The following is an 11,540-nucleotide window of genomic DNA, read 5'->3' as shown; positions in this document are numbered from 1 at the left end:
GCTGTCAGCATGCCAGTTGCACGCTCCCTCATTGCTTGTGGCATCTGTGGCATTTTGCTGTGAGACAAAACTGCACATTCCAGGGTGGCCTTTTGTTGTGGGCAGTCTGAGGTACACCTGTGCACTACTCATGATGTCAGATCAGCATCCTGATGTGGCACACCTGTGAGGTGGGATGGATTATCTCAATATAGCAGATGTGCCCACTACCACACATTTGGACTGATTTGTGACCACTGTTTGGGAGGGATGGTTATATTGTGTATCTGCAATGAATTTTAGGTCTCTACGTCCATCCCATGGGGAATGGGAGCAGTAACAAAGGTGTTGTGTTTATATTTTTGTTGAGTGTAAAAACAAAGAATTTCCATATATACAGTGGGGCAAAAAAGTATTTAGTCAGCCACCGATTGTGCAAGTTCCCCCACTTAAAATGATGACAGAGGTCAGTAATTTGCACCAGAGGTACACTTCAACTGTGAGAGACAGAATGTGAAAAAAAAATCCATGAATTCACATGGTAGGATTTGTAAAGAATTTATTCGTAAATTAGGGTGTAAATTAGGGTGATGATGGTGCACCCAGCAGTGGCAGCACAGAGGTTAAGATTTAAAATGTAGTGGTATGGCGAGTAACCTTCAATATCAGTAATAAATCACACAACAATAGTACATTCATGTAGTTGTATAAAGCATGATAATATATTAAGTATTCCAAAGTATTCAGAATACGTTACTCTCATTGAGTAACGTAACAGAATATGTTACAAAATATATATTTGGGGCATGTATTCTGTAATCTGTAGTGGAATACATTTTAAAAGTAACCTTCCCAACACTAATGATGACATACTAAGATCAGGTATAATGAAAACCATACGTGCTAAGTATCAGCATTCATAGCGCTTTTAATGAACTAACTGATCATTGCCCTTCTTAGGTGTTTCTCACAGCTGTTCCTTTACCCTCCTTCACAGCTGGAGCAGGGTTAACTACACCAACAGACATCCCTGATACTGCTACTACTGCACTACTTCCTACTGATGTTCCTGATGATTCTACTACTGCACAAAATATAACTACTGAACAAAGCATTACTACTGTAACTCCAGGGGATATCACTACTATAACAACAGTTCCTAACAATACCACTTCATCTAATACTTCTAATTTGAGTACCACAACACAAGATACAGTTCCAACCACTGACCTGGAAACACCAGAGTATCCAGAAACTCCTCCTACTAGTGCCAGTCCTGTTCTTACAACTACAGATTTTACCAGGCCTGATACGACTGATACTGCTACTACTGCACTACTTCCTACTGATGTTCCTGATGATTCTACTACTGCACAAAATATAACTACTGAACAAAGCATTGCTACTGTAACTCCAGGGGATATCACTACTATAACAACAGTTCCTAACAATACCACTTCATCTAATACTTCTAATTTGAGTACCACAACACAAGATACAGTTCCAACCACTGACCTGGAAACACCAGATTATCCAGAAACTCCTCCTACTAGTGCCAGTCCTGTTCTTACAACTACAGATTTTACCAGGCCTGATACGACTGTTAGTCAGATAGCTGATACTACCTCCAACCCCATGACTGATCAAATGAGTACTACTCACTATTCTCCCATGACTACTATTACAAGTGATACTAATACAACTACTCCTTACACAAACACCACTGCTACTTTCTACCCAACTAGTGATGCAAATATTGCTACTTACAGTACTCCTACTACAATTGGTACGAATGCTACGAGCCCATACACTGACAGTACTTTACCTCCTAATCCTACAACAATTCCTTCAGCAAACACCACTCATTATGATTCAACTACTATACCTATTGCTACTGCTAATACTACTACGACCACTATATCCCCAACTACGTTTACCCCTCCTACCACCACTGTCCTGAAATGTGATAATGGAGGGAAACCAGAGAACGGTGTCTGCATCTGTCCTGATGAATGGACTGGAGTAACATGCTCAGAAGGTAAGAAGTTTTACCGACTAGAGTCTGATGGGTCAAAAACATTCAGATGAGAACGAAAGAGAGAATGCCAGAGATCAAAAACTATAATTTGCTCAAAATGTCTAATGTACCAGCTGTAAGGATTTCTACAACCTGAAATCAAGTTTAGCATGCATTATTTAAAAGTCCTTTTTTTTCTTTTGTGATTAAAAACAAATAAAATTCCTAGTATTCTAAAAAAACAAACGGAAAAAATATTTATTTTTTAACAAACTTTTCGTAGAAAACTTCTGCAAAGAGCAGCAGTTAGGAGGCTTCAGGTTCCCTCGTACACCCATCGGCTGGTTTGCGTATTCTGAGGAAAAATGTGAAGTAGGAACGAGTGGTAGTAAGTCATCCACATCTTCCCCTCAGTCCAACATCACTCCATCACGTAGACTCTAGTGTATTGATGTTTATCTTTCTATCACCATTTCCATTCAGCTGGTAAATCTAAATCTTCAGCCAGATGTTTGTCCATGAATGGATCACCAGGTTTCAGCCCTCCACAGATCTTCCAGTGTGACCTGACGCTCAGCGACATACAAAAAAATGTAAGAACAGCAGTTTTTTTTTCTTCTGAAGAAAGATTGAAAGTGTCATATGGCTGAAGTTTGAGTATTTCTCTGTGAGGTAATCCTGTAGAAATGCAGCTCTGAGGTAACATGCAGATGATTCCAGATTCAGTAAAGAACCAGATGAGTAAAATCATGTCTTTCTTACCTCAGCTTACAAGTCCAGCTGATTTAGAGACACTGGCGACCAGCACTCAGATTCTGACATCAAAAGCAGAAGAGCTGACGGCTGAAAATGTTACAGCTGCGGCTGAGATTGTCAACACACTGCTGCTGTCTGCAAACGCCACAGAGGTACAAACATTCAGCAAATCGTAAGGGGCAAAAAAAGAAAGTAAGATGTTAATCTCAGTTCATATTTGTGTCTGTGCAGAGTGTCAGAGTGTCAGCAGTAGCAACAGTCAGTCAGCTGCTGAACGCCACTATACCAGATGATACCAAGGAAAACAACGCAACTCTGGGGTAAACTAAATATGTAAATAAACAAATAAATAAGCTCATCAGCAGTGAAGCTAAGACTGTTAAAAACTGCTGTAAAGGTGGCACTATGGGAAAGATCATTAAAATATTCATCATGAAACTACAGCCATGCTAGCAGTGCTGAGGTTAAACTGAAATACAAAGGAGCTTTGACCAAAGTGCTAACATCAGCTGTATTTATTTCCCTAAAGTTCTGTCAACCAGATTTAACTCATATTCAGTGATAATTCACTTTTTTCTATATTAGATGAACAACCAGTCTAAGCAGCTACATTATAAAGAAATATTTCACTGTGACACTGGCAAAAAGCTGATTTTAAGCAATGTTTGCCATGTTCACCATCCTAGTTTGATTGGCTATTTTGTAATTCCTCTGAAGTGTGATGCATTTTAGCATATAAACAGGAACTGGCAGTTGTCAAAGTTGTTCTGTTTTAGAGACAAAATATCCAACTCACAGATGAATAATAATTGATTCAGGAATTTAAGAGCAGTTTTAAGAGTGTCAGCAGTCTTAGTCTTTCCTGTTCCAATTCAAACTGTAAAGACCTCCAATTGTAAATATTCTCATTAGACCTTAAATATCTGTACTATTCAGGTGAGTTTCCTTTTGAGATGAAAGTAATAAAGGTAAAGTTGAAGCTCTAAACTGACACTTATAGTTCAGGGGGAGTGCCAAAAATGGACTGGTACAACTGAATAGTAGAAACTACAAATCTGATTAAGACAAACAATGTTTTGTGTTTCTGCGTTTGTTTGTGTTATTATTATTTGTTGTTGGGTTGTTTTTTGTTTTTTTGTTTTTGGGGGGGGGGGGGGGGGGGCTTTTTTTTTTAATGTCCAGGCTTACGGTGACTCTGGACCAGCTCTCAGTGAACCTCAGCCTCAGTCAAAATACATCTCAATCTCAAGTGGTTCAGCCGAACTTGGTGGTCCAGTCGGCACAGATCCCTGCTGCAGACACTCACGGAGTCCAGTTCACCTCTCTCAGAGGTCAGTAAGAAACTGTGTCGAACAGCAGTGATCATCCCGTGGACTGGTTTTTATTAAATTATAAAGCATTCTAAAGCAAATACCTGCAGGTTTAATCAAATATTGTAACTGACAGATCTAAAAGCAAAGATTTGAACACCGGAGAGAACAGATTGGCTTCTACTTTGTAGTTTATTAACCAGGTTATGATTTCTACTTCACTTGAGCTTTCAGCAGTTGAACTCTTGAGTGAACTCTCAAGGTTGACATGTTTGCCCAGTTGACGGTTCTAAAGTCCAGCTGTGGTGATTTCTTATCTTCTGTATAAAGCAACTTTATTTGTGTCCTTTGATGGTTTTACCATTGAAACTGGCTGCTGTTGTTGTGCTCTGTGTCCTGTTCACTATTTAGTCTTTTTACTGCTGTATTTTCAACACGTGTGATGGACTCATGTTTACCGTGACTGAAAACACAAAATAGTTTTGAGACCTCAAAGCTTGTGGGAGGATTATAAACCTGAACTCAACTTAATGATGTGAATAACTTGGCCTCACTCTCTAAATTTGCATGTAATAATGTATTTTTTCAGACTCAAAACACAGAAAACAACAATAAAAGAAAACTGATAAAGTCCTCAGAAACTTAAGTTAAGAATCTACCCGAGATTCTGTCTGCTTTTGTCAAATAGTATCACTTTGATCCAGTAAATTTGCCATTGAATAAATATGATCTGAACTCTTCTGTGGGACAGCTCCCAAGAATATTTTTATGGCTGAAGTCCTTGGCTGGTGGTTCTTTATTGCTCTGCTGAAAAATAAAAAAAGCAATAAAATTGTCAAATACATCAAGATTTAAAAAGTAGTGCTCAGTTCAATTCTTCGAGACTATTTCAAAGTTACAAAGAGATACTAGAAGCAAGTTACTTTCTCCAGTCAGATAAAATAAAATGAAATGATCTTGTTTTCAAAAAATGGTGTTGTAAAGAAATTATCTTAAATTTGTTCTTAACTTTCATTTTAATCTGAACTTTAACTTTAAAATTGAAGAACCGACAGTAAATTTGTACATTTTTAATGTGTTCACTGACATGCAGTCATCTTGTCACTACAGGGATTTCTGGGAATTTTTTGCCCAACAGAATTCATCTGAACACAAACGCAACACAGGTCGTGATGGAAAACAGTTTCATAGCTGATGCCCTCATTTACATACGATTCCTGCCAGGTGAGTCTGTCTTTTTAAAGCTGAAAAATCCTCTAATTTTAACAAGTTCTTACTAATAGCAGTGGATTCTTTTCTCTCATGTTAGGCGAAGATGTCAGAAGTCGTCAGACAGACTTGAACGTCTCTCTGGGTTTTGTTCTCTATCAGAATGATCGTTTCTTTCGTTCAAAACTCTACATGAAGCGACGGGCCACCATAAGGGTCCTGTCAGCCAGCGTCAGAGGGCAGGAACCCAACATGGTGCCACAACATGTGGAGATGTTGTTCAGACCAAGAGTAAGAAATCCAGTATCTTCATTCATATATAAATCTAATGACTGATGTCTGCTGGTTATAATTTAATATCTTCAGCACAGCTGCAGTTCTTCCTGCTGCTAATGGGGTAAAATTGGTCACAAAAGCTAACTTGTCCAGTCACACTATTGTTCTGTATATTTTTGAGAACGGGTTTTGTTTTCTTGTTTTCGTGTGAGGAATGGATTTAAATGCTTTAAGTTGTAGGTACTGCAGAAAAAGTTTGCATGTTATGCATGTTAGTTCTGTATGGAGTGGAAGGATTTTTGCCAGGATATTATTATAAAAAATATGTTGTAGATGTGTTACCTTTAACAATCTGTATGTTAAAATACAATGATGTCATGTTAATATCAAATATACAATATCAGAATTGATTCAAAGCAAACACAAATACTGTAAGAAAAATATCAATGGTGTTAACAAAACAAAAGAAAAGCAAACAAACTGCATTAAAAATATGCGTTAAGTCTAAGTTATCTAAATTAAAGGGCTGTCTGTGCGCTGCTGTTTCAGAACATCAGTGGAACGTCTCTGTACGACTTCTCCTGCGTTTTCTGGAACTACAGTCAGAAGGACTGGAGCACCAGTGGCTGCTCTAAAGGAAACACTTCAGATGGACTAATTAAATGTTTCTGTAACCACACCACCAACTTTGCTGCTCTCTGGGTGAGTATCACAAATCTGCAGACTGAAAGATGAAGCCACAGTTTGTTGATTCTTCATCAACCATTGCAACAATACAGATATTTAGTGAGACTTTTGATCATATCTGTGTTTCAGTCATTCAGAGAGAACTACGAGTATGCAGAAGCTCTGGGTGCAATCTCCATCGTGGGACTCTCTCTTTCTTTTCTGGGTTTGATTGTGACGATCATTTATAACGTTAAAGAAATGTAAGACTAGACCACCCCACCTCCGTTTTTATGTGTCATTTGACAAAAAAGTGTAGTTATTTAACAGGTTAAAATGTATTTGACTGCAACTAACATGCAGCAAACATGTTAGAAACAGAAGTGTTAGCTACAGAGTCAAAATTGGTCAAAAAAATTGGTATGACAAAAACTGAGCCATAAATCTAGATATTTCAATGACTTCCCTACTCTTCTCTCAGTGCTTTGTTTACTTTATTTAATTTTATTGTAATTGAGAAAATTTTAATTACCCTCTTGCTTTTATCCAGAAAAGGAATCCTTTAGTTCTTAAAAATTTTAAATTATTTTTAAATTATTTCTAGAACTTTTCTCCACATTTTTACAATGTAATATTTTAATAGTTTTAAGATCCTTCTACTACTACCCTAATGGTCGTGTGGGCATCTTCCAATCATACCTTCTCAAAGTAGATAAATTAGATTTCTGGTCTGGATGCTGAAGTTAAACAGAAGGACAAATTGCTCCTGGGTTCTCCTTGATGTGAAACCAACACAGTTTGTTGTCCTGTGAAAAATAATTGGAAAATAACACCATCATTCAATCACCACTAGGTTCCAGAGGATACCCAAGGTCTGACCAAATGTCCTTGGATTATATCTCCTCTTTAACTTAAATCAAAGAAGGAAAAAAAAAAAAAACAGAGTGAGTTTGAAAGTATTTGCAAAGAAGAATTTCAGAAAATCTCTCAATTGGGTGAGCAAAGCCTGTGGATTCATAATTACACAAACAAACTAAAGACTGTAACTTCCGCCAAAAGTGCGAACAAACAAAACGAAGGAGGTCTGAATTATATATAAAATAAAAACAAATAAAAAAAAAACATAATATTTTGGAATGAAAGAAAACAGAGAAAAGGTCATAATAATAATAATAATAATAATAATAATAATAATAACATTTAAAGAAATAACATGAATGCAATTTATTGTTTTGAGAAAAGTCAAAATTTTTAAGGAGATTTTTGCTTTGTATGACAAAAATAGCAATTAATTTTTGCAACATCACAATCTTGTTTTCAGCCTTTTATTAATTGATTATTTTTTATGTCATATTTAAAATTACATTCACGTGTATTTCTATTTTTTTTTTACAGTTTTCCTGTAAGACTTCATATTATCATTTGTCACTTTTTCATTTTCATCTGTAGTTTTCAGAATGAACAGAAGAAAAGCCTGATATCTCGGCTGTGCATCTACTTCAGCCTGCTGGCCTTTATCATCACCTTTGTCTCTGGAGTCCAAAACTCCAGCAGACAAATTGACATTGAGGTGCAGACTGACGATCGGACCAATGAAATCCTTGACTCGGATGAACGCATAGAACCAGACCGCGGTTCGTGTACGGCTGTAGCGGCTCTGCTGCACTTCCTCCTGATGGCCACCTTCATGTGGAACAGCGTGAACGGTACTCAGATCCTGATTCAGAAAATACGCCGCAGTCTACCACCTCACTGGACTCTGCTGGGCATGGCTCTGGGATGGGGTAAGACATTTATAAAGTCGGGACTTAAATCTGACAAGCTGTTTATTCTTGAAGACCCTTCAATCTGTCCCAATTAATTAATTATTGTGTTAGGAGTGCCAGCCTTGTTCATGGGCATCACACTGGGGGTGACCTACAGAGTGGACAATCCTCTGAGATACAGACAGGAGGAATTGTGAGTAATCACACAAACCACATTTATCTACTTTAGACTGACCTGTACTTCAATATGAACAAAAGTCACATTTTTACCAATATTACAGTGTTGTTGTTGCTGTTGTTGTATGATGCTACTCACAGAGATTCAGTTTGATACAACCATTCTTTTCGATGCGCCTATACAGCTTTTGTAATTTATTTTTTTTATCTTTACAAACTTTATTATAATTCCTCTTAGTTTTGATTAAAGTTTAGACAAAGTTATTTATTCATATTATTTGTATAATTCCTTTTCATGTCACTGAAGTTGCTGGCTGGCAGCGCTGGATAAGAACAAACACTTCAGCTTTGAGAAACCTTTGTTTTGGGGTTTCCTCCTTCCAGTCGGCCTGATCTTGATCTACAACATCGTCCTGCTGGTTTATGTGTCCATTAAAGCAACCAGGAAGTCCTGCTTCAGGAAGAGTTTCCTTGAATGCTTCACTCTGGCTGTGTTACTGGGTGTGTCCTGGGTTTTTGGGTATCTGGTCCTCGTCACTTCAGGAACAATGAACCTGGTCTTCAGCATTTTGTTCTGCCTCTGCACAACCACACAGGTAAGACTCTACCTTCTGATTTTATAACTTCAACTGAGAGATTAAATCAAAAGGTTCTTCAGCGGTTATACAATCAGCGTATCGTATTATTTTATTATTGTTATTTATCACAAAAGTTTTTGAGTGATTTATTTTTAACAACACAAAAGCACGGCATTTTTACAGGGGTGTGTACACTTTTTATGTCCACTGAAAGTCTTTGTGTTTTGCTTCAAGGAAAATTTTTGATTTTTGATTTTAATAATCTTCTCAGCAGCATATTAAACATATCAGGTCCCCATAAGGAGAATCATGTGCTAACGGCTGTCTAAATGACTGCTGTCTGCTTCCACTTGTCTTTGCACTAGGATGATGTCGGTGTAAATGTGCAGACATATTCGTTCTGTTCCCACTAGTGCTGTCAGCGTTAATCTTGTTAAAATGACATTAACGCCATAACGTGGCAAATCTCCGTTAACGAGTTACCGCGGATCGGCCCGTGCGTGGGGCTGGACAGCGTCAACACGTTAACGAGCTAACCAAGCTAACGCACTAGTTCCCACCAATGTAATTGAGCATTGCGTGGCACATCCGACATACTGTTTTACTTTTGTCCATGACGCGCTTACCATCAGGGTCATACTTCACATGAAAACCAAAATAGTTCCAAACGCCAGATCTGAATGAGGGTGGGGGAGGTTCAATTTCGGCTAGTGATGAGGCAGTTGCCATGTTGCAACGAGCTTAACTTCTGTCTGGCTAGCCTGCGCTGCGCTCAGTGGATCTGCGCTCGACAGTGCAACCTAGGCGGAGTAGTAGTAGCGGAGCGCTCAACACAGACAGCATCGTCAGAAGAAAAGTTGATAAAATAAATTAAAAATATATATGTATGTATATATATATATATATATATATATATATATATATATATATATATATATATATATGTATGTATATATATTTTCCCTCTCTATGTTTTCAGGGCCTTCAGATTTTTATCATCACAGCCACAACGCCGACCTTCAGAGCCACCATGTCCCGATCAGTGCAGTACCTTTCCTCAGCCAGCATCTCGTTTAACAATGTGAAGTACCGTCTATGGAAGAACTGGCACAAGAACCACTCGGAGAAATACAGGGGAAAATGAGGTCATAACAAGCAGCTGACCCATGACTTGGGGATGATTTTAAAAGCATCTGTATTCAATTATTTTTAATGTGAACATAAACTAAATAACTGCATCACAGTCAATCAAAAATCAGAGTCATGATCACATCAACAATAAACCTCCAGAAATCTCCTCAAACTCATTCAAATCTGTGGAATAAGCAGAATTAGACTATTTTGTTTGTTTTGTTCATGAACAAGTTTTCCCTGAAATTTTTCTGGGTAGGGACAAAAAGCAGATCTGCTGAAGGAGCTCAATTTCCCAGGATGCACAGAGGATGCTCCAGGATGTTTGGGCTACTTTGCTGCAGGCAGACTTTCTTTGACCAGACAGAAACCAAACACTAGCACAGTCACGTGTTCAGGAACAGACTGCAGGTATGAAGACTGGTTTTTATTGTTATTTTAAGCATCAGCATTGCTCTCCAAGTAGCATCGTGTATCAGTCTGAAGTGATTCATGTTGGTAACAGTGTCTACACTAGCCTTGTAAAAAACTAAAGTGACCCAGGTGGAAAAAAGCAGTGACTATTCTTGCTTCCTGAACATTCTAGCCTGAGATCAGAGTCGAGTTCAGCAGGTCCGTTATTTATATGTGTGTGTGTGTGTGTGTGTGTGTGTGTGTGTGTGTGTGTGTGTGTGTGTGTGTGTGTAAATATATGTGTAAAAACATTAAAAATAATGCTTTTCTGAGCCTGATAAGAACTCCGAACAGATTCAATATAATGGTTGCAAAAGCTGTCAGTTTAGGATGACAGCTGTGTCACTTTAGATCAAATGTTTATAACACTGTGAACTGGTATTTTATGCTTATCTGTGTTGTCTAAATTGTTTTTAATAGTCTCAAGTATCAATAATGTAAAGAAAAAGGAAAAAACAAAACAAAACAAAAAGCAAAACAGAATTTGTGGTAATATCAGATTGCTTAATGGAGTAATTCACTCTTAGTAAATGATGATTATTTACAAAAAACACAAATTTTATCATCTGTGTCTGGAATAATTGTTAATTATCTGACAATTTGTTGTTTTTAATCTTTTGTCGGCTGCTTTGATTGATGTCATCTTACAGATGGTGGATTTAGTGCATTAAATGAGGTCTTACACAGTGTAATCTAAGAAAGCTAATGCAAAAATGCAACTTTTGTTTATATGAGTGTCAACTGAGGAAGTTTCAATGTGATATTAATTCATTAAATTCAATACCTGTTTTCATTGAAAATGTGGACATTATGCATTTTTAAGGTTGTATTTTTTTTTCTTAGAACAGGCTTTTGTTGTGCTCTACGTTACCTTCCTCAGACACAGCCGAAATAATGTCTGGCTCAAAACAGCCTTTATCCAAACACAACGATTTGCTTAGATTAAAAACCATCTCAAACAAAGGATCACAAAAGTCCCATCACAGGCCTTCAGGGTAGCTTTTATCAACACATACTGTCACATGAAGACAGAAACTCTCACCGATAATAAAAATATCCAAGACCATGAAACCAGAAACACAGGATGGAAAACCTGAAAGCCATCATTAGAAGAACCATCAACAGCAATCGCAAAAGATAAAGAAAACAAATCAAAACAAGAATCCAAAAATTCAACAAAACAGAAATCAGAAGATTACAAAAATAAAAACAAGAAATCAAA

General features: G+C 37.5%; 1 protein-coding gene across 1 annotated transcript; it reads left to right on the top strand.

Moving 5' to 3' along the window:
* Positions 1–1,650: 1,650 nt before the first annotated feature.
* LOC147301549 (adhesion G protein-coupled receptor G7-like) lies at positions 1,651–9,878 on the top strand. Its single transcript, XM_086282416.1, has 13 exons — positions 1,651–2,017; positions 2,480–2,589; positions 2,764–2,904; positions 2,984–3,072; positions 3,935–4,083; positions 5,173–5,286; positions 5,372–5,562; positions 6,097–6,249; positions 6,364–6,476; positions 7,663–7,997; positions 8,091–8,172; positions 8,464–8,752; positions 9,714–9,878. Exons 1-13 carry the CDS (start codon positions 1,651–1,653, stop codon positions 9,876–9,878), a joined length of 2,298 nt encoding a protein of 765 aa, XP_086138542.1.
* The last annotated feature ends 1,662 nt before the right edge of the window (positions 9,879–11,540 follow it).

Source organism: Aulonocara sp. 'chitande type north' Nkhata Bay, linkage group LG23 (genome assembly GCF_057382095.1).
Source record: "Aulonocara sp. 'chitande type north' Nkhata Bay isolate Kocher_YH1m ecotype deep benthic linkage group LG23, A_spYH_male_GT1.1, whole genome shotgun sequence".
Taxonomy (NCBI): Eukaryota; Metazoa; Chordata; class Actinopteri; order Cichliformes; family Cichlidae; genus Aulonocara; species Aulonocara sp. 'chitande type north' Nkhata Bay.
Note: the sequence above shows the minus strand (reverse complement) of the source record. Positions and strands in the feature narration are given on the sequence as shown.

Bases quoted from the DNA above. Each gene is read 5' to 3' on its own strand.
- LOC147301549 (XM_086282416.1), top strand. From the start codon at position 1,651: ATGACTACTATTACAAGTGATACTAATACAACTACTCCTTACACAAAC. The intron at 5,287-5,371 runs GTGAGTCTGTCT...CTCTCATGTTAG, and splicing joins TTACATACGATTCCTGCCAG to GCGAAGATGTCAGAAGTCGT. The intron at 6,477-7,662 runs GTAAGACTAGAC...TTTCATCTGTAG, and splicing joins ATTTATAACGTTAAAGAAAT to TTTTCAGAATGAACAGAAGA.